The sequence below is a fragment of the Rana temporaria genome, chromosome 2 (genome assembly GCF_905171775.1).
Source record: "Rana temporaria chromosome 2, aRanTem1.1, whole genome shotgun sequence".
Taxonomy (NCBI): domain Eukaryota; kingdom Metazoa; phylum Chordata; class Amphibia; order Anura; family Ranidae; genus Rana; species Rana temporaria.
Genome location: NC_053490.1, coordinates 493,354,224 through 493,376,406, shown reverse-complemented (window position 1 = coordinate 493,376,406; position 22,183 = coordinate 493,354,224). Strand labels below are relative to the sequence as shown.

The 22,183-nt window shown below is 45.7% G+C and overlaps 1 protein-coding gene across 1 annotated transcript in view; it reads left to right on the top strand.

Moving 5' to 3' along the window:
- The window catches only part of MRPL39 (mitochondrial ribosomal protein L39), a 197,818-nt gene that overhangs the window by 162,100 nt on the left and 13,535 nt on the right, over positions 1 to 22,183 (top strand). The window contains exon 9 of the mRNA XM_040338820.1: positions 14,485 to 14,532. Within this exon, the coding sequence (XP_040194754.1) occupies positions 14,485 to 14,532 (48 nt within the window). The remainder of the gene's footprint in view (positions 1 to 14,484; positions 14,533 to 22,183) is intronic.

The window sequence follows — 22,183 nt, the reverse complement described above, 5'->3', positions numbered from 1 at the left end:
AAATTCTATTCTATTCTTGTTCTACTGTGGATTTATTTATAAATAATTTTTCCGGCCCGCGAATATGTGTAAAATATAGAATGTGGCCCTCGAAGTAAAAAGTTTGGAGACCCCTGCTTTAGGGCATTGGTCTCCAAACTGCGGCCCGGGGGCCAGATGTGGCCCTTTGCTTGATTTTATCCGGCCCTTGGGGTCCTTTTTTTTTCATTGGCACCAATGATGGGGCAGAATTCCTCCCAATGACACCAATGATGGGGCAGAATTCCTCCCAAAGATGGGGCATAATTCCTCCCAATGATGGGGCATAATTCCTCCCAATGACATCAATGATGGGGCAGAATTCCTCCCAATGATGGGGCAGAATTCCTCCCAATGATGGGGCAGAATTCCTCGCAATGATGGGGCAGAATTCCTCGCAATGATGGGGCAGAATTCCTCGCAATGATGGGGCAGAATTCCTCCCAATGATGGGGCAGAATTCCTCGCAATGATGGGGCAGAATTCCTCCCAATGATGCAGAATTCCTCCCAATGATGGGGCAGAATTTCTCCCAATGACACCAATGATGGGGTCCAATGACACCAATGATGGGGTCCAATGACACCAATGATGGGGTCCAATGACACCAATGATGGGGTCCAATGATGGGGTCCAATGACACCAATGATGGGGTCCAATGACACCAATGATGGGGTCCAATGACACCAATGATGGGGTCCAATGACACCAATGATGGGGGATTTTGTACTCCTGATGGCCACAGTCCGGCCCCCTTAAAGTCTGGAGGACAGTAATGCGGCCCTTTGTTTAGAAAGTTTGGAGACCCCTGCTTTAGGGCCACCTGTATGTTCCTATACTAAAGCACCAATTCAAAGCAGTAGTAAACATTGGGTAAAAAAAAAAAAATCTTTCTAAAAGATAAAGGCATAATGTGCTAGTATGGACCTGCTTCCATGTTTGCGGGCTGTGGCCACTTGAATGGCCGAGGCTGTGATGACGTCACTCCCAGACATGTGCACGGGAGTAATGGCTTTGGCACAGAGCTCTACAGGAATGGCACGGGTATGCACTGGTGCTGTACCCGGCTGCTGCTCGCTAGAATATCTCCTAAACCGTCCATGTTCATTTTACTTTTGCTTTATTATAAGCTTACCTGTAGGTAAAAATAAAAATGTTGACTTTACTACCACTTTGACAGCAGGATACAAAAAGGCAACAGCTTTGACAGATACAGTATATATAAATATGTACCTGTATATAGATTTCGGTGTATGGTACACAGTGAGCTCATTCACTAAAGAAAAAGTACAGGCAGATGTATAAAACATTAATTCAGTCATGTACCGTATATACTCGAGTATAAGCCGAGTTTTTCAGCACGTTTTTTTGTGCTGAAAATGCCCCCCTCGGCTTATTATCAGTCACCTGATCTCCCGAACTTTGGGGACCTGGTAACGGCTGGCCATTTCTCCTCTACAAGTGTGCAGAGTTTGTTGCTGTCTGGGGGACCTACGGCCGGGGAGCACCGTGTTTTTTTTTCCAAAGCCGGGCACCCCTTCCATAGACTCCCATGTTAAACGTCAGTCTAGTCATGGACAAAGTGAGGCACAGTTAGGGCATGCAGATGGACACCCTAGGCTTATACTCAAGTCTGGTGGGCTTGTCTGAGAATTACAAAAACTGCTGATCTACTGGGATTTCCACGCACACACAACCATCGCTAGGGTTTACAGCAGGGGTGCCCAAACTTTTGAAGAGCGAGGGCCACTTAAGCAACCTGGTAACCAGTCGAGGGCCGCAATGAGTGGAGCGGGCGGATGACAGGTAACGGCTACTCTTAAGGCCCTCCAATCCGCCCAGATGAAAGGGGACGAATTCCCTTCTGTTTTTCGGATTGGAGGTAGGCGGGTATAAACAGACATCTGTCGCTCTATAGAGGTGAATTGAGGGTCCCATTTGGTCAGGCTGATCGTGTGAAAAGGGCCTAAGACTGCTTTCACACTGATGTGCTGCGGTTTACCCATACCGCGGGTGCAGCGTAGTGCACCTGTGTCTATCCTGCGGGTTAGTTGAACTTTGCCATAGACTCCACTTGTGGCAAAAGCCGGCGCCGTAGAGGAAGCATCGGCTTATGGGCTCTGCTCTGCAGCTGCTTTCTTCCTCTACCACCAGCTTCAATCACAACACCGATTCTGTGGTATGGCGGGTCAGCAACCTGTGATCTGGGCCTGCCAATCCACCATTCCAGAGCTGGAGGTCGCGGGCCACATCAGAGGGCTCCGCAAGCCACTGGTTGGCCACCCCTGGTTTACAGAGAATGGTCCGAAAAAGAGAAAATATCTCGGGAGCAGCGATAGTGTGGGCGAAAATGCCTTGATGATGATGATATCTGCCAACACAATACAGACAGGGTTAATTATGTCAAACACAGCTTCCCAGCGCCCCATAAAAACCCATTGGAAGTTTTCCTCTTTGTTACTTTTATGATAATAACAAACTTTTTTCCATCACTTTCTGCCCCCGTGAAATAGGAAAGTAGAAGGCAAGTAGAAAAAGTGAATCTCTCCAAAATAAACCACTATCCGGCACACAAGAAAAAACTTCAAACTTTTTCTGAGGGCATACATTCTAAAGTTCAAGTACAGACAGCATAATTCTACCAAATTGTTGATGTTCTGTTTTTTGTACATGAAATGGTGGGATGAGGCTTTTTTGTAATTAAATGAATGGACCTATGCATTTTTGTACTTGACTGGTAAAATCATCCTTTTTGTGCAGAACTGGTAGAATTATGCAGTGTGCTGGCTGTTTTTCCATGTGTATTTTGCAGCATCGCCATGGGCCAGGCACCCCACTGGAAAAGCGCTAAAGGTGTGCAGAATGGATTGTTTACTAAAAATATAAACCGCCAAAACGACAAATATTTTTTTTTACTTCAGTTATACAATATTTTAAGGCCACCTGATTGATTGATTTGATTGATTGATTTAATAAATGTATAATGCGCCAAATACTGACCCGTCAGGGCAGTGTCTAAGCGCAGAAGACATAACTGTAAATGGATAAATCAAGTCAAGGAGGGAAAGAAATAGAAGGAAAAGAAAAAAGGAGAGCAAAAAAATAAAAAACAGATCACCAGGGAACAAAAGGGAGAACTAACATGACTCTGCCTGCTTTTCCTGAAAAAAACAAGTTTTTAGCCTTTTACGAAAGGACATAATAGAGGGGAGAGACCGAATGGAAACAGGGAGACTATTTCATAGAGCCGCTGCCCTCACAGAAAAGCGTCTGCCCCCAAAGGTAAGCAAACGGGCAGATGGGCAAGTGACAAGACCAGCTGTTAGTGATCTAAGTGCTCGTGCAGGAGCATATCGCGTTATCAAGGAATTCAGATATTGCGGGCCCGTCCCATGATAAGCGCGATAGGCAAGACAAAGAGCCTTAAACTCAACGCGATCTACCACAGTGAGCCAGTGCAGTGATCGCAGGGTATGGGTAATATGCTCCCGCCTATTTAGGCCGGAGATTAGTCTAGCGGCCTGGTTCTGGACGAGCTGGATTTTCCTCAGCCACTTTAGAGGCATACCCAAATACACAATGTTGTTAAAGTCAATTCGGGAGTTGACGAGAGATTGAACCAAGACTTTCCGGTGGTACTGAGAAAACAGATTCTTGACCTTTCTCAGACACCTGATGTAATACAGTGCGTTGCGGATACATTGATTGACTTGGGGTATCCAATTCAGATTGCAGTCAAAGATTGTCCCCAGGACGCGGACTTGATTCACTGGAACAGGACACGGCCCAAGGCTCGTAGGCCATTTTCCCAGAAAGACAGCTGGATCAATACGTCCAGAGATGAGAATTTCTGTCTTTTTAGCATTTAGACTAAGGGAATTGTGATCCATCCACTGTTTGATGTCTAATAGACAGGAAGCAAGCTGCAGACCAGGAGCAGGGTTGGATACCCTGTATGTTCCTATACTAAAGCACCATTTCAAAGCAGTAGTAAATGTTGGGTAAAAAAAACAGCACAAAAAAAACCTCTTTCTGCAAGTTAAAGGCATAATGTGCTAGTATGAACCTGCTTCCTGGCTTGCAGGCTGCGGCCAAGCCGCGGTGATGTCACTCCCGCACACGGGAGTCGTGGCCTCAGCACAGAGCTCTGAAGGAATTGCACGGGTATGCGCTGTCACCGGCTGCTGCTCGCTAGAATATCGTCTAAACAGTGCAATTTTAAGAGATGTTTATTTCTTTTTCATACATCATGGGACTCAGAGTTAGGCTAATATTCATTACCTGCTGGGTAATACTACATCTCCAGGTGAATGGACACTGGTAGACTAAAGGTCTTTAGACAGGAAGTGATCCCCTATATAACCCCCTCCCATACAGGAAGTACTTCAGCTTTTTACCAGTGTCTGCAAGGTGGATGGCACGGTTGTTTGAGCTCTCTGAGCTTTAACATAGGCTTACCTGTAGCATTAAACTTTGGCTTTTGGCTCAACTAAACTAGCAGGCAGAGACAATAATTAATCCATTGTTTTTTTTTTTATTATTATTGGCGATCCTTACCTTAGTCTGGCAGCAGTTTCTCCCCTGTCACTCAATATTCCCCGTGGGAGTGGGCGTTCCTAATCACAGGCTGTGATTGACGTGCGTCCGACCGGCGCATACTGCGCGTCACGAGTTGCCGAAAGAAGCCGAACATCGGTGCGGCTCTATATGGCGCATGCGCACCGACGTTCGGATTCTTTCGGCAACTCGTGACGCACAGTATGCGCCGGTCAGAAGCACGTCAATCACAGCCTGTGATTAGGAGCGCACACTCCCGAGGGAAAGCCGGGGGCCGAAAATAACCCTATACAGGTATGTTGGGAAAAAAAAAACACAAACAGCATACTGGCCGTCTCCTAGGTCGGTCCATGTATTATTAGAATTTTTTTTTAGGGTGAACCCCCGCTTTAAGTTGTTAACGAGGGTTTACAACCACTTTAACCACTTCAAAACTGCACGCCATCATATGACGTCCAAAAAGGGGATCTCTTATCCCGGGTGGACGTCATATGACGCCCTATACTTTGTGCGGTGATATCTGAATGATGCCTGCACTTAGAGGCATCATTGAAATAAAATTTTGTTCCGGCAGTGATCCTGCGCACCATAAGAACGATCATAGCGGCGGTTCCGCCGCTTGATCGTTCTTATAGGCGGCGGGAGGGGACATCCTCCCCCTCCCACCACCATCCGGTGCTTCTCCGGGGCTCTCCCGTGCCATCGGGGGCCCGGAGAGATGATCGCCGTGTGCCGTATTGGAGGCATAGAGATGGCTGGTGACCAGATGGTCACCAGTCATCTCTATGACCGTCGGAGGCCCGAGCGCGAAGTGATGTCGCCACGCCTGGGTACACGTTAGTAAAAAAAACGCAATTACAGCTAGTAAGAATGAGATCTGTGAATTTTTTTTCACAATCTCATTCTTTCCAGCCTGGAGGAGAGATGTGGGGTCTTATTGACCCCGCATCTCTCCTTAAAGAGGACCTGTCACGAACCATTCCTATTACAAGGGATGTTTACATTCCTTGTAATAGGAATAAAAGCGATCGAAGAAAAAAATAATGTAAAAAAAAGTGTAAATAAAAATTAAATAAAAAAATATTAAACTGCCCCTGTCCCCGGTAGCTCGCGCTCAGAAGCGAACGCACACGTAAGTCCCGCCCACGTATGTAAACGTCGTTCAACCCACACATGTGAGGTGTCGCCGCGTGCGTTAGAGCGTGTGCAACAATTATTGCACTAGACCTCCTCTCTAACTCTTAACTGGTAACCTGTAAAAAATTTAAAGCGTCGCCTATGGAGATTTTTAAGTAACGAAGTTTGGCGCTATTCCATGAGTGTGCGCAATTTTGAAGCATGACATGTTGGGTATCTATTTACTTGGCATAACCTCATCTTTCATATTTTACAAAAAAATTGGGCTAACTTTACTGTTTTGTTATTTTTTAATTCATGAAACCATTTTTTTTACAAAAAAAAAGGCGTTTGAAAAATTATTGCGCAAATACCGTGCAAGATAAAAAGTTGCAATGACTGCCATTTTATTCCCTAGGGTGTCTGCTAAAAAAAACATATATAATGTTTGGGGGTTCTGAGTAATTTTCTAGCAAAAGAATGATGATTTGTACATGTAGGAGAGAAGTGCCAGAATAGGCCCGGTATGGAGGTGGGTTTTAACCAGTTAAGGACCGCCGCATGTACATTTACGTCGGTAGAATGGCACGGACAGGCACATCAACGTACCTGTACGTGCCTGCCTAGACGTGGGACCCCCCCCCCCCCCCCGGTACATGCGGCAGTTCCCGTGGCTATCCGAACGATCCGGGATGAGGGGGCGGCTGTTCGTTTTTGTTTGCCCCCTCCGGATCGCTCTCGGCCAATCCGCGCGCTCCCCCTGCGTGTCACTTCCTCCTCCTGTGTAAACACAGGAAGAGGGAAGTGATGTGATCTCTCCTCTCGGCGGTATTTTCAACCGCCGCTGAGGAGAGATCACATCACACAGTGAGTCTGCACAACACTACACTGACACCAGGACACGCAGGCACATTTAACCCCTTGCGATCACCCACCCACCCCCGTCACCGTGTCACTGAATGCAGTGATCATATATGTACTGATCACTGCATTTAGTGTCAGTGTGACAGGCAGTTAGTGTTAGGTCCAGGGTAGCCCCGTACCCTAATAAAGTTTTAACCCCTTGATCACCGCCCTAGTTAACCCTTTCACTCCCTATTGCCAGTGTCACTAAGCGATCATTTTTCTGATCGCTGTATTAGTGTCGCTGTTCCCGCTAGGTAGCTATTTTTTTTTTTTTTATGCGATTTTTTTTTTTTACTAAAGACATGTGGCTGAATACATTTTGGCCTAAATGTTTGACTAAAATTTAGTTTATTTGATTTTTCTTATAACAAAAAGTAAAAAATATTGTTTTTTTTTTTCAAAAATGTCGCTCTATTTTTGTATATAGTGCAAAAAAAAAAATCGCAGAGGCAATCAAATACCACCAAAAGAAAGCTCTATTTGTGGGAAGAAAAGGACGCAAATGTTGTTTGGGAGCCACGTCGCACAACTGCGCAATTGTCTGTTAAAGCGACGCAGTGCCGAATTGTAAAAACCCCTTGGGTCATTTAGCAGCATATTGGTCCGGTCCTTAAGTGGTTAAAGCCCTGCATTGAAGTGGTTAAACAGCATATATATATATATATATATATATATATATATATATATATATAAAATAATCTCTCTAAGCATATGGACAGTGTTTTATTAGTTTTCTATTTTTACTTCCCACCACCTTAAATATTTCAGGTTGCTGTTGAACTGAGTTGGGGCCCTTTCCCATGTATGGATCCCGTGAGGATCCGTACCGTTCTATCCGCTTGCTCAGCAGGGATCGCTCCGCTGATCCCCACTGAGCTGGCAGATGACAGGGCGGTCCCCGCACACTGTGAAGGGACCACCCTTTCAGATCTCCGCTCTCCCCTATGCAGGGATCGGATGATCACAGACCGTCTGTCCGTGTATACCCGATCCGCTCTGCAGACGGATGGAAAAATAGGATTTTCCTTCGACTGCAGAAATGGAGCATAGAGGCGACCGATGAGATCGGGTGTTCATACGCTGACACCCGCGATCTCATAGAGATACATGTATGTCCGTATTTCATCTGAAAACGGATGGATGAAAAAAGCAGACATACAGTCCGCAGGTGTGAAAGGGCACTTGTACAGTTTATAGGTCACATTTAAGGCAGAAAAAGTAATGAAATGATTTATCTTTGTTTCATTTTTTTACATCACAGAAACCTGACATTTTAACAGGGGTGTGTAGACTTGTGTATCCACTGTGTGTGTGTGTGTGTGTGTGTGTGTGTGTGTATATATATATATATTCACTGGTCACTTTATTAGGTACACCTGTTCAATTAGTTGTTAACACAAATTGCTAATCAGCCAATCACATGGCAGCAACTCAATTTAGACATCCAGACGTGGTGAAGACGACTTGCTGAAGTTCAAATCGTGCATCAGAATGGGGAACAAAAGGGATTTAAGTGACTTTGAATGTGGCATGGTTGTTGGTGTCAGATAGGCTGGTCTGAGTATTTAACCACTTAAGCCCCGAACAATTATGCAGCCAAATGACCGGGCCACTTTTTGCGATTCGGCGCTGCGGCGCTTTAACTGAAAATTGCCCGGTCGTGCGATGTGGCTCCCAAACAAAATTGGCGTCCTTTTTTTCCCCACAAATAGAGCTTGTGGTATTTGATCACCTCTGCGGTTTTTAGTTTTTGCCCTATAAACAAAAATAGAGCGACAATTTTGAAAACAAATAATATTTTTTATTTTTTACTTTTTACTATAATAAATATCCCCCCAAAAATATATAAAAAAAACGTTTTTTCCTCAGTTTAGGCCGATATGTATTCTTCTACATATTTTTCGTTAAAAAAAATCGCAATAAGTGTTTGATTGGTTTACGCAAAAGTTATAGCGTTTACAAAATAGGGGATAGTTTTATGGCATTTTTCTTAATATTTTTTTTTTTTACTAGTAATCGCGCCCCTATTGGCTGCTCGGCGAGATGACGTATAGCTACGTGCTCTCGCCCAGCAGAGCCGACCTGCCGGCGGCTGGTCGGCAAGCAGTTAAGTTGCAGTTCAGTGAGTACTTGGTGGAGAAACCTTATTTGGCGAGCACAGAGGTAAGACACGTCTTGTAGTTGGTGACCAGGTTTGCACACATGTCAGGAAGGATTTTATTCCACTCTTTCTTACAGATCTTCTCTAAATTTTTAAGGTTTCTTGGCTGTCGCTTGGCAACATTTTTCTTCCTCCAAACTTGCAAAGTCCCCTCCTCCAGAAAGGACATGTACAGTCATACCAATGAACATCTAAATGATTCAGAGAAGGATTATGAGAAAGTTCTGTGATCAGTTGAGATCACAATTGAACTTTTTGGCATTAACTCGTGTTTGGTGGAAGAAAAATGCTGACTATGACCCTAAGAACACAATCCCTGCAGTCAAGCATGGAGGTAGAAACATGATGCTTCGGGACCGTTTCGCTGCTAAAGGTACAGGCCGACGTTTTCCACATTGAGGGGCCAATGGACGGGGCCATGTATTGTAAAATCTTGGATGAGAACCTTCTTCCCTCAGCCAGAACACTGAAGATGGTTGTTGGATGGGTCCAGGGGCGGACTGACAACTCATGGGGGCCCCCGGGCAATAGAAGAGTATGGGGCCCCTCTGGCTTACAGATGGCCACCACGCCAGGAGGTAGTGCAGAGGCGGGCAGCTAAAATCTTGTGATATTCACATTAAAAGCATGTAATTTTCGGACATATCAGGGACAGATCTAAAAAAAACACAGATTTTTACATACTGTCTCTGGTTTTACTGAGCCTGGCAACCCGGATGGGGCCCTCGGGCAGTGCCCGAGTGACTCAATGGTCAGTCCGCCCCTGGATGGGTCTTCCAGCATGACAATGACACAAAACTTTCCGCCATGGTAACAAAGGAGTAACTCAAGAAGAAGCACATTAAAGGGGTTGTAAAGGTAAAAAATGATTTCCCTTAATAGCTTCCTTTACCTTAGTGCAGTCCTCCTTCACTTACCTCATCCTTCCATTTTGCTTGTAAATGTCCGTATTTCTTCGGGGAAAGCCTCACTTCCTGTTCTGTCTGTAACTCCACACAGTAATGCAAGACTTTCTTCCTGGTGTAGTGTGTCGTGCTCGCCTCCTCCCTTGGACTACAGGAGAGTCAGGACACCCACTAACACACAGCTTCTTTCTCGATCTGCAATGTAGAGAGCGCCCTGACTCTCCTGTATTCCAGGGGAGGGGTTGAGCATGACACTCCACACCAGGGAGAAAGCCTCGTATTACTGTGTGGAGTTACAGACAGAAGAACAGGAAGTGAGGATTTCTCAGAAGAAATAAGGACATTTAAAAGCAAAATTGAAGGATGAGGTAAGTGAGGGAGGGCTGCACTGAAGGTAAAGGATGCTTTTTTTTTTTACCTTTACAACCCCTTCAAGGTCATGGGGTGATTTAGTCAGTCTCCAGACTTTAATCCTATAGAGACAGCCAAGAAATCTTAGAGGTTGTAAGCCTCTCTTTGCAAGTTGTACCTATAGGTAAGCCTAGAATGAGGCTTACCTATAGGTACTGTAAATATCTCCTAAACGTGCGTGGTTTAGGAGATATTTACTGTATACTGCGCAGATGATGTCAGGCCGACATCAAGACACACCCTCGGCTTACATCAAATGGGTTGTTTGGTGCTGGCTATCAATTTCCCAGGAAGAGGAGCTCCATCCAGTGGCAGGGAGGAGTTTTCGTGGGATTGAGGACAGGATGGATTTAGTAAAGGAGCGCAACGCAGCTTAAAGCGGAGCTCCACCCTAAAGTGAAACCCCTGCTGATCGGATCCCTCCCCCCTCCGGTGTCACATTTGACACTTTTCAGGGGGGAGGGGGGTGCAGATACCTGTCTAAAGACCGGTATTTGCACCCACTTCCGGCCACAGTCTGCGGGCAGGACGTCACCTCCCGTCAGAGCACAGCGGGAGTCAATCAGCTGGCACAGCGTGACTCGCGCATGCACCATAGGGAACCAGGCAGTGAAGCCGGAGCGCTTCACTTCCTGGTTCCCTAACCGAGGATGGCGGGGGGGGGGCAGCAGAGTGACGAGCGATCGCTCATCCTCTGCTGCGGACGGCGCTGGACTCCAGGACAGGTAAGTGTGCCGATATTAAAAGTCAGCAGCTGCAGTATTTGTAGCTGCTGACTTGTAATATTTTTTTTTTTTTCAGCGGACATCCGCTTTAAGAGCTATTTTCAGGCAACAGATCCACATGAAAAAGACACAGCTTGGATTACCAAGCATCAGGAGACATACATTTGAGAAGGTATTTCAAATTTCAATGCCTCCAAACACAGATTACTGTAAAATGCTTGATTAAAAAAGTTTTTTGCTAAATAAAAATAAACATGTTATAACGTAAAATGTTATAAGGAAATTACATTAAACAACCCTTAACCACCGATACGTGCGATAATACACCGCATAAGAAAAATGCGGTAGTTACCGAACAATCGAAAAAAATATAGAATTGGTTATTTAAAGTGGTAGTAAACTCTGTACTACCACTTTAACCTACAGGTAAGCCTATAATAAGGCTTACCTGTAGGTATAAAGAATATCTCCTAAACCTGTAAGGCTGCCGGACCTTGCCGGAAAGAAGTCTCCCGCGTGCATGCGCGGGAGTGACGACATTTTCGCTCCAGCCAATCACAGTGCTCACACCTCGTTCCAAGGTAAGTATTTCATAATGAGCTAGTATGCGGTGCATACTAGCTCATTGTGGCTTTTGCTTTTTCAGGTGTGAAAAAAAAACGGCAGCGGGTTTACTACCGCTTTAACGCTAAATTCTTAGTAAATTGAAATTTTAGAACTGATTTACTGCATGCGTTATTTTACCGCATTTTATTTGCCTTTATTTAACTATTAGTGAATTGACCCCTGGGTCTCTTGAATATATAATTTTTTTTTTTAGCAATAAGTCCACCTCTTTATTTTCATATTTTATTTATTTTTATTCTGAGAAATGTTTATTTTTCTCTAAGAAAGTATTGCTGTATTTTTTTTATTTTAACTGTTTATTCTTTATTCTCTTTTATCTTTTTTTTGTTTTCTTCATTTGTCTGAAATTCTGTTGTAAAGTGCTATTACAATCAAGGCTTTATTGTGTGAATAGTGCCGCTTATAAGCCTTCACTTCATATTAGCATAATTACAAAGGTTGATTGTTTACGAACACTTCAGATAACCCCAAGTGGTCGCTGGTTTTCTCCTTCATTCTTGCTGAGTCTTAAGTAAAAACTGTTTTGTGCTGAAGTATAATAGCGTATTTTTTTTTTTTTTTTTTCTGTCTTTAATAAGATACTAGATTTTCTGAATTATTAAACTATATATATAAGCTGTGAAAGGCGATTTTGCTCACCTTCCCTTTCATGGGATCACGCTGAGCTGGCAGTTTGTTGCTGGGGGGGGGTTTGGAGGGGGGGGATGTTGTGTGGAGAGTACAGATGAAAAGTTTTGTTTTCCCAGTGCACCGTGAGAGCCTGAGTTTAGTATTGATTGTTTTTATCCTCTGTGCGATTGTGTACCCCTCACCGGGGCTTCGCTCAGAATGGTGGCGGCTGCTGCAATTTGCACAGAAACCATAGAAAACTAAAATCTTACCGCAGTTGTTAAAGGAAACATGTCCAGAGAGAAATACAAACACGGTTGGTGCTGTTTTTTTTTTTTTTTTCAAATGTGCGAATTCCCTGGCTGTCGAAAGTGCTATTTTCCTGGCCAGCCTCTTGCACCATGTTTTTGAGGGAAAAAAATGTAAATGTAATTCTGAATAGGAGGGGTTTGTTTGTTATTAATTAGCTGGTGCACTTGCTCAATACTTTTATCTGCTGTATATGAAGTGCAAACCTTTAGGCCTCATTGGTGTACGCAGGTGTTCCATGTATGCCAGTGCACATAGTCCCATTCATATCAATTGGAATGCAACAGTTGCACAGATGCTGCTCCCTATTTGACAGGGGGTGGGTGCAAGACCCTAAACACACACTTGGCTAGATTCACAAAGAGTTACGCTGGCGTATCAGTAGATACGCCGTCGTAACTCGGAATCTAAGCCGTCGTATGTTTAAGTGTATTCTCAAACTAAGATGCACTTAAACCTAGCTAAGATACGACGGCCTGCGCTGTCGTATCTTAGCTGTCTAGTTCCGCCGGCCGCTAGGGGCGTAAACGCTGATTTACGCCTAGAATGCGTAGATCAGCGAGATACGCCGATTCACGAACGTACGCTTGCCCGTCGCAGTAAAGATATGCCGTTTACCTAAGGCGATTCTCGGTGTAAAGTTAGTCGAACAAATAGCTGGACTAGTCAATGTTAAGTATGGTCGTCGTTCCCGCATCAAAATTTGAAAAATTTACGTTGTTTGCGTAAGTCGTCCGTGAATGGGGCTGGACGTCATTTACGTTCACGTCTAAACCAATACGTCCTTGCGGCGTACTTTGGAGCAATGCACACTGGGATATGTACACGGACAGGACCCGCAGCCTGCAGATTCGCCATAACCAGCCCTTAACTCCTCAATCACGAGACAGTCCACACAGGTGTTGAGGGTTAAACATGCAGAGCATAAACTGTTTATTAAATACAAGACATACACTTTTACACACAGTTAGGGACACTCCCCTTAGCTCTGTCATAGAGGGGAGGGGGTAGGGGACAAGGAACAACCAATGGGAACGGAACACTTGTACATTGAAACAGAAACTACAGATAAACACAAAGGGATTATGGTAAGCAGGCAGCCTCTGAATACACGTCCGCTGCGGAGAGATGTCTCCAGTCCAGACCATTTGTCTATGTGCCATTTACCAACACAATTAGACACAGCAACAAGGGGGGGGGGGGGAGAAGGGATGTAGCATTACATTACATTATCTCAATGCCAGCTTGTCTCCAGTCTCTTCTGGGCCATAATCTGTGGGTCAGAGGCCAGCCCACAGTCCCTTCCAAAACACACAGTGACAGTGGGTTCTGTCACACATTATATATATTTTTTATTCCAACACCCTAGAGAATAAAATGGTGGTTGTTGCAATACTTTGTCACACCGTATTTGTGCAGCGGTCTTACAAGCACACTTTTTTGGGAAAAAATTAACTTTTTTAAAATTAAAAAATAAGACACCAGTAAAGTTAGCCCAATTTTTTTTTTTTTTTTATGTTGTGAAAGACAATGTTACGCCGAGTAAATTGATATCCAAATTGTCACTCTTCAAAATTGCGTCCGCTTGTGGAATGGCGACAAACTCTTACCCTTTAAAATCTCCATAGGCGACGTTTAAAAAATTCTACAGGTTGCCTGTTTTGAGTTACAGCTGAGGTCTAGAATTATTGCTCTCGCTCTACCGATCACGACGATACCGCACATGTCTGGTTTGAACACCGTTTTCTTATGCGGGCGCTACTCACATGCGTTCGCTTCTGCGTGCGAGCTCGGCGGGACGGGGTGCGTTCCTGGCTCCTAACTTTTTTAGCTGGCTCTTAGATTGCACGCAAATTTGTCAAGCAGTGGCTATAGTACATCCTTGTGAACGAGGCCTTACCGGTAATGTGAACCTAATCCTCTGTAGGCAAACCCTCCGATTACCTTGCCAGGGAAGACTTCTCCTTTTAATAGAACTGGCTGTGCACATGTTTCAGTTATGTATTTAACAGTTTGGATTGAGTGTCTCGCACATAAGGACCCATTAAAACCTCTACATTAAACAGTTTTTCTTAGTGTGTGGTTTCTGTTGCATTTTAATTATCTAATGTGACTCATTGTGACTTTTATTCTGCTGCAGGCTCATCACACAGTCTGGAATAAACTGAGAACGAGAGCCCAAAAGCTGGTAAGCCTTACCCACAATGCACTGCACACGTATAGTACACCGGCGTCTCATGACACCTTTGTTGCACAGGATTAATGAAACATTCTTAGAAATAAATTTCAGTGGAGAAAAATTAGGAAAAACTGGCTCATAAAATGGCCCAGACGATTGCAGATCCTTTAGTGCATTTTGTTATAGGGAAAAGCGGACTGCAGTAGGATAATTTCTCACATTTACAGCCTATGGCATGTAAAATTAGACAGTCAGCAATAAAGTAAATATAAAATCTCTATAGCTGCCCCAAATAACAGCTCGGAATTAAATAGTAGTAGACTTTCTTTTGGTTAATGGTATTTTAAGCCTGTATTCATATTTTCTGCCTCTGAAAATGTAGGCTTTGTGTACTTGGCTAAATTTTAATTACTGCTCTATCTCTGGTTTTCGTGATTATTCACATTTCTTCAAAATGTACAGGGGATTGTGGAACACCTGTGCAGCAAAAATGCCTGATGGTCCCTGCATAGGAATTAGACTTAGTTGATTGTAACTGTCAGTCATGAACAGTGCAGCTCACAGCAATCTGTTTGCACATAACATGGTAATCAGAGAAAAATAGCCTTTACAGAGTCATATGAGGACCTACACCAGGGGTGCCCTCTGATGTGCCCCGCGACCTCCTGCTCTGGGATGCGGGTCAGCAAGACCAGATTGCAGGGTCCCAATCCTCCATCTCAGAGCATCAGTGTGAAGAATGGAGCCGGTGTAGTGTCACCGTTTGCTCCCTATCGCAGAATGCTGCCTAAGTCACGTGGCGGCGAACTGTGCATGCGCAATGCGTTCCAACGGCAAATGTGATGCGTTCCAGGGGATTCACGACACTACCCTTCAGTGAACCCATCACAATTTGTCACGGAAGTGACGTATTACCATACACGGAGCGGGGGGGGGGGGGCAGAGAGAGAGACCCATTCAGAGCGACAGAGAAATAGACATATAGAGATACGTAGATACATTCAGAGCGAGAGAGGGATACAGATAGAGAGATACTGAGAGAGAAGCGGGGCTCAGGGAGGGGATTACCTCCCCTATGTGCATTACTTCCGTTATATAAAATATATGTACACCATCTCGCTCTGAATGTATCTCAGTATCTCTATATCTCTATTTCTCTCTCGCTGTGAATGGGTCTCTCTCTCTCTCCCCCCGCTCCGTGTATGGTAATACGTCACTTCCGTGACAAATTGTGATGGTTCACTGAAGGGTAGTGTCGTAAATCCCCTGGAACGCATCACATTTGCCGTTGGAGCGCATTGCGCATGCACAGTTGCCTGTCACGTGACTTCCGCAGCATTCTAGGATAGGCAGCAGAATATGACACTGCACCGGCTGTAGAAGAAGCAGAGAGCAGAGGCGATGCTTCTGGTATTGCGCCGGCTCCTGTCACAGGCTGAGTGATACCAAATGCACTCTGCATGGGACAGCAGCACCCAGTGATACTCACCTGGGGAGCAGAAGCTAGCCATACCTGCTCTGGGAACAGCAGCAGCCGCATCTGCCTGGGGGACAGCAGCAGGCAGCCAACCAGCCATACCCACTTAGGGGACTGCTTCAGCCAACCAGCCATACCCACTTGGTGGACTGCAGCAGCCAGCCATGCCCGCCTGGGAGACAAAAGCAGCCAGCCATGCCCGCCTGGGAGACAAAAGCAGCCAGCCATGCCCGCCTGGGAGACAAAAGCAGCCAGCCATGCCCGCCTGGGAGACAAAAGCAGCCAGCCATGCCCGCCTGGGAGACCAAAGCAGCCAGCCATGCCCGCCTGGGAGACCAAAGCAGCCAGCCATGCCCGCCTGGGAGACAAAAGCAGCCAGCCATGCCCGCCTGGGAGCCAGCAGAAGCCAGCCATACCCGCCTGGGAGCCAGCAGCAGCCAGCCATACCCGCCTGGGAGCCAGCAGCAGCCAGCCATACCCGCCTGGGAGCCAGCAGCAGCCAGCCATACCCGCCTGGGAGCCAGCAGCAGCCAGCCATACCCGCCTGGGAGCCAGCAGCAGCCAGCCATACCCGCCTGGGAGCCAGCAGCAGCCAGCCATACCTGCAGGAATCAGTGAATATTTCAGTCATAGACTTCTGTTATTACATGCGAGTTTACTGCGCTTTCAGCAAGGGCACCACACCTGCAAGATGTAATAGAATTATATGGAAAAGTGCAGCTAACCCACAGGAAAGCAACAGGTGCACTGCACAGTTCGGGTAAACTGCAGTGCATCATTGTGAAAAGCAGCCTTAGGCCCTTTCACATAATCATTCCGATTGGGTCTGCCTGTCTGTTTTTCAGGTGGACCCAATCAGACAATCCATTCATCTCTATTGAGAGGCAGATGTAAACTAATCTGTGTCCGCCCCCTTCCTTCTAGACAAATCAGATCAGAGGGCCCATAGAGTAGAGTGGGCTATGTTTGTGTCTGCTCTGCATATGCAGAGTGGACACGGACAGTCATCCGCCCGCCCGCCAGACTGTGGCCAGTGGGAGTAGAAATGTTCTTGAGATCAGTGGGAGTAAACATTGCCATATTTGGTATTGGGGGAGGAATAGTGCCCCATCATTGATATCAGTGGAAGGAAAAGTGCCCCATTGTTTGTGTCAGTGGGAGGAATAGTGGCTATCATTGGTATCAGTGGGTAACTTCGCACTATGGTAATAAAAATATATAAATATATTAAAGAAGCTGCTCCCCTAAAGTGGTGTGAAAACAACTTTAGCAATGTGGGGGGTGTTTAATAATAATAAGGGGGCACTAATAGTAGGTGATAAATTCCAAATTCTAGCTTGAAACAATATATTAACTATAAGGTCAACAATATAATAGTAATTTAAAGTGCAAGTGCTTATATAATAACAGCATAAAAAAATAGGTGCAAACAGGTCCAAAAAATGCAGCAGTGGTCACTAAATGATAAGCATTGGTAAGTCCATGCATCAAATGGTTGACTTGAGAGTAGACGCCATCACCGCGGAACAGATTGTTGTTGTCAGTTGTTAGAATAGTGTCTTGTGTCAGTGGGAGGAATAGTGCCGCAAGGATCAGATAAAGGTGAGCAAAGGGCCACAGTTTGGAGACCACTGGCTAAGATGCTTCTACATTTTTCCTATATAGAGCACCCAGACCCCTATACTGTCTTTACTGGAATTAGTGTAGTAGTCCAATGAGAGTGGCTTAGTGGTCTGCAATTAACTCTTATTGATTAGAAAGTTGACGGGTAGGTGTGGCCTCTATCGCTAGTCAAGCCTTTTTAATAATAGACTTAAAGCGGGAGTTCACCCATTTGTAAAAAAAAAATTTTTATCCCCTTAGATTCCTGCTCGTTCGGTCTAGGGGAATCGGCTATTTGTATTAAAATATGATCCGTACTTACCCGTTTTCGAGCTGCATCTTCTTCCGTCGCTTCCGGGTATGGGTCTTCGGGAGCGGGCGTTCCTTCTTGAGTGACAGCCTTCCGAGAGGCTTCCGACGGTCGCATCCGTCGCCTCACTCGTAGCCGAAAGAAGCCGAACGTCGGTGCGGCTCTATACTGCGCCTGCGCACCGACGTTCGGCTTCTTTCGGAAAATCGTGACGCGATGGATGCGACCGTCGGAAGCCTCTCGGAAGACTGTCAATCAAGAAGGAATGCCCATTCCCGAAGCCCATACCCGGAAGCGACGGAGAGGATGCATCTCGTAAACGGTTAAGTACTGCACATATTTTAAAATAAATAGCCGATTCCCCTAGTAAAAACGAGCAGGAATCTAAGGGGGAAAAGTGCCCTCTAAGGGTGAACCCCCGCTTTAATAGCAGTCACCTTGGGGTTGTTCACTTGGCAGCACTTGGTTCTGGAGACGGAAAAAGACAGATTAACATTTAGACCCATAATGCAATGCAAGGCCATAGATGGTGTGATTCTCTTTCCTGCAACCATGAATTGCAATAAAAGAAAATTACTTGATTCCCCCATCAACACAGTCATTGTTGATGGTGGAATCCCTCCCTTGAAGCTATTGTGTTCATCACACACAGTGATTATTGATAGCAGCTGACAATGATCACATGAAAAATCTGAGACCCTGGGTATACCCAAGTTCATTGATCAATCAACTTGGGTGCAATCTGCCTGCCCATTCATGGTTCGAACCTCGGCCAGTCCCTGCTGAACCAATCCGAGATTCGAACAATCTATGGCCGGCTTTAGTGGAGTAAGCTGGGAGCACCAGACCAATAGGGAAGGTTTTCTTAACCACTTGCTTACTGGGCACATATACCCCCCTCCTGCCCAGGTGAAATTTCAGCTTCCGGCACTGCGTCGCTTTAACTGACAATTGCGCGGTCGTGCGACATGGCTCCCAAACAAAATTGACGTCCTTTTTTTCCCACAAGTAGAGCTTTCTTTTGGTGGTATTTGATCGCCTGTGCGGTTTTTATTTTTTGCGCTATAAACAAAAAAGAGCGACAATTTTGAAAAAAAATACAATATTTTTTACTTGTTGCTATAATAAATATCCCAATTTTAAAAAAAAAACACTTTTTTTTCTCAGTTTAGGGCGATAAATATTCTTCTACATATTTTTGGTAAAAAAAAAAAAAATCGCAATAAGCGTCTGGTTTGAGCAAAAGTTATAGCGCCTACAATATAGGGGACAGAATTATTATTTTTTTTTTTACTAGAAATGGCGGCGATCTGCGATTTTTATTGGGACTGCGACGTTATGGCGGACACATCGGACACTTTTGAAACATTTTTGGCGCCATTCACATTTATACTGCGATCAGTGCTATAAATATGCACTAATTACTGTATAAATGTGACTGGCATTGAAGGGAATAACACTAGGGGGTGAGGAAGGGGTTAAATGTGTATACTGCTTAGTGTTCTAACTGTGGGGGAAGGGGGTGACTGGGGGAGGTGACCGATCTGTGTCCCTATGTACAAGAGACACAGATCGGTCTCCTCTGCAGAGACAGGACGCTGTCTCTGTGTGAGCCGGCAATGAGAGATGATCTCATATGTTTACATATGAGATCATCTCTCATTGGCCGCACAGATCGCATCGCAAACGGCCACTCTGATTGGCCGTTCGCGGCGATCTGTGATTGGCTGTGTCCAAGTGACACGGCCAACACAGAGTTTCCCCGCAGCGCGCTCTGGAGCGCGCGCGGGGAACGCCCAAAGGGGCGGCCGTCAATTGACGGCCTGTTGGATATTCAGATCCGCGCTGAAGCCGTCATTCGGCTATAGCGCGGGTCTGTAGTGGTTAATGCACAGGCTGATGACCATGCTGCTTAAGTTTACAGTTCTTTGGTCATCAGTCAATTAACAAACACTCCAAAAGAAATAACACGTAGCATGGCAGTCAAAATTGCAGTCAGAGGTTGGGACAATTGGATAGGCAGCACAGTCATAGGTAGAAACTAGGGTTGTCCCGATACCACTTTTTTAGGACTGAGTACAAGTACCGATACTTTTTTTTATGTACTCGCCGATACCGAATACCGATACTTTTTTTAAATGTGTCCCCAAATGCAGCCATGTCCCCCACATATTGCAGCCATGTCCCCCACATATTGCAGCCATGTCCCCCCACATATTGCAGCCATGTCCCCCCACATATTGCAGCCATGTCCCCCCACATATTGCAACCATGTCCCCCCACATATTGCAGCCATGTCCCCCCACATATTGCAGCCATGTCCCCCCACATAATGCAGCCATGTCCCCCCACATAATGCAGCCATGTCCCCCCACATAATGCAGCCATGTCCCCCCACATAATGCAGCCATGTCCCCCCACATAATGCAGCCATGTCCCCCCACATAATGCAGCCATGTCCCCCACATAATGCAGCCATGTCCCCCCACATAATGCAGCCATGTCCCCCACATAATGCAGCCATGTCCCCCACATAATGCAGCCATGTCCCCCACATAATGCAGCCATGTCCCCCACATAATGCAGCCATGTTCCCCACATAATGCAACCATGTCCCCCACATAATGCAGCCATGTCCCCCACATAATGCAGCCATGTCCTCCACATTCCAGCCATGTCCCCCATGTAATGCAGCCATGTCCTCCACATTCCAGCCATGTCCCCCACGTAATGCAGCCATGTCCTCCACATTCCAGCCATGTCCCCCACGTAATGCAGCCATGTCCTCCACATTCCAGCCATGTCCCCCACATAATGCAGCCATGTCCTCCACATTCCAGCCATGTCCCCCACATAATGCAGCCATGTCCTCCACATTCCAGCCATGTCCCCCACATAATGCAGCCATGTCCCCCACATAATGCAGCCATGTCCCCCACATAATGCAGCCATGTCCCCCACATAATGCAGCCATGTCCCCCACATAATGCAGCCATGTCCCCCACATTCCAGCCATGTCCCCCACATTCCAGCCATGTCCCCCACATTCCAGCCATGTCCTCCATACTTTGATGCTGCACGTGCCGCCGTTAATCAGCGTGCGGGGAACAGCTTTCGTTTGAATAGCTGTATCCCCGCCGCGTATAGACACTCCCCCTTGCGCGGGATTGGACAGATCCTCCGTCCAATCCCGCGCAAGGGGGAGTGTCTATACGCGGCGGGGATACAGCTATTCAAACGAAAGCTGTTCCCCGCACGCTGATTAACGGCGGCGGCGTTTTCGGTTTGCGGCAACGGGTTTGCGGCGGTCCCGATACCGATACTGGTATCAGTATCGGGACAACCCTAGTAGAAACTCAAGGCAAGGTAAGAACCCAAAGGAGCACAGAACCCTGCTGAAGACCTTGTAGGAACAAGTGGCAAATACCAGCATTCTTATAGGGCTATCACACAGGACTTGGAATCCTAAGCAGATTTAGGAGCATACTCGGATGTTCTTTGGGGGGCTGGCATAATCCCCATTCCATCACAAACATGCCAGCTTATGCAATATTAGAGAAATGAACCAGAGCTATGAAACTGGGATTTTCTTGGTTTACAGACCTGAGAAGACCATTAAATGCATGAAAAGCCAGAGGCAGCTGATCAAGGCTGCTATAAAATACATTGTGTAGACTGCCTGAATATGTTGAAATGTACTTTTCGTGTACCTCTCATCCACACAAAGTGAAATCAGCTGCTTGGTCTGAAAGAATAAAGTCCACACTTCTTTTCTATGGCCAGTATGCAACCAGTTCACTTCCAAGGGCATAACCATTCCTACTTCTGTCGGATCAATGGTTACACAAACGTTGATTATGATGACTTGGCCCATGAATGACAGATGCCAGTACAGTTCTGTAATTGGCATCAGAAGGTTGGATTCAGCCAGTAAATAATTCTGTGCTGTGTTTTCTTCAGCGAGTCTCAATTACATTTCAGACTGCAGAATCCCTGTACAATAGCTAGAAGGCAGAAATACTACAAGAATCGCCATGTCTGTAAACAAGACGTGATTGAGCTGAGCAAGGCCTGTCAGACTGCATCAGTTGTACCTTTTATGAGTCAGTGATGCCATCCAAGCTCCTGTAAAGGAAAAATAAATGTGAGTCAGTGCCCAAAATAAACTGGGACTGTGCTGAATCATACTGAACAACTAGACCTTTACCTTTTATTGTAATTGCTTTATGAAGTGTAAATATGTAGATTGCTGTACATCCAATAATAAAGCT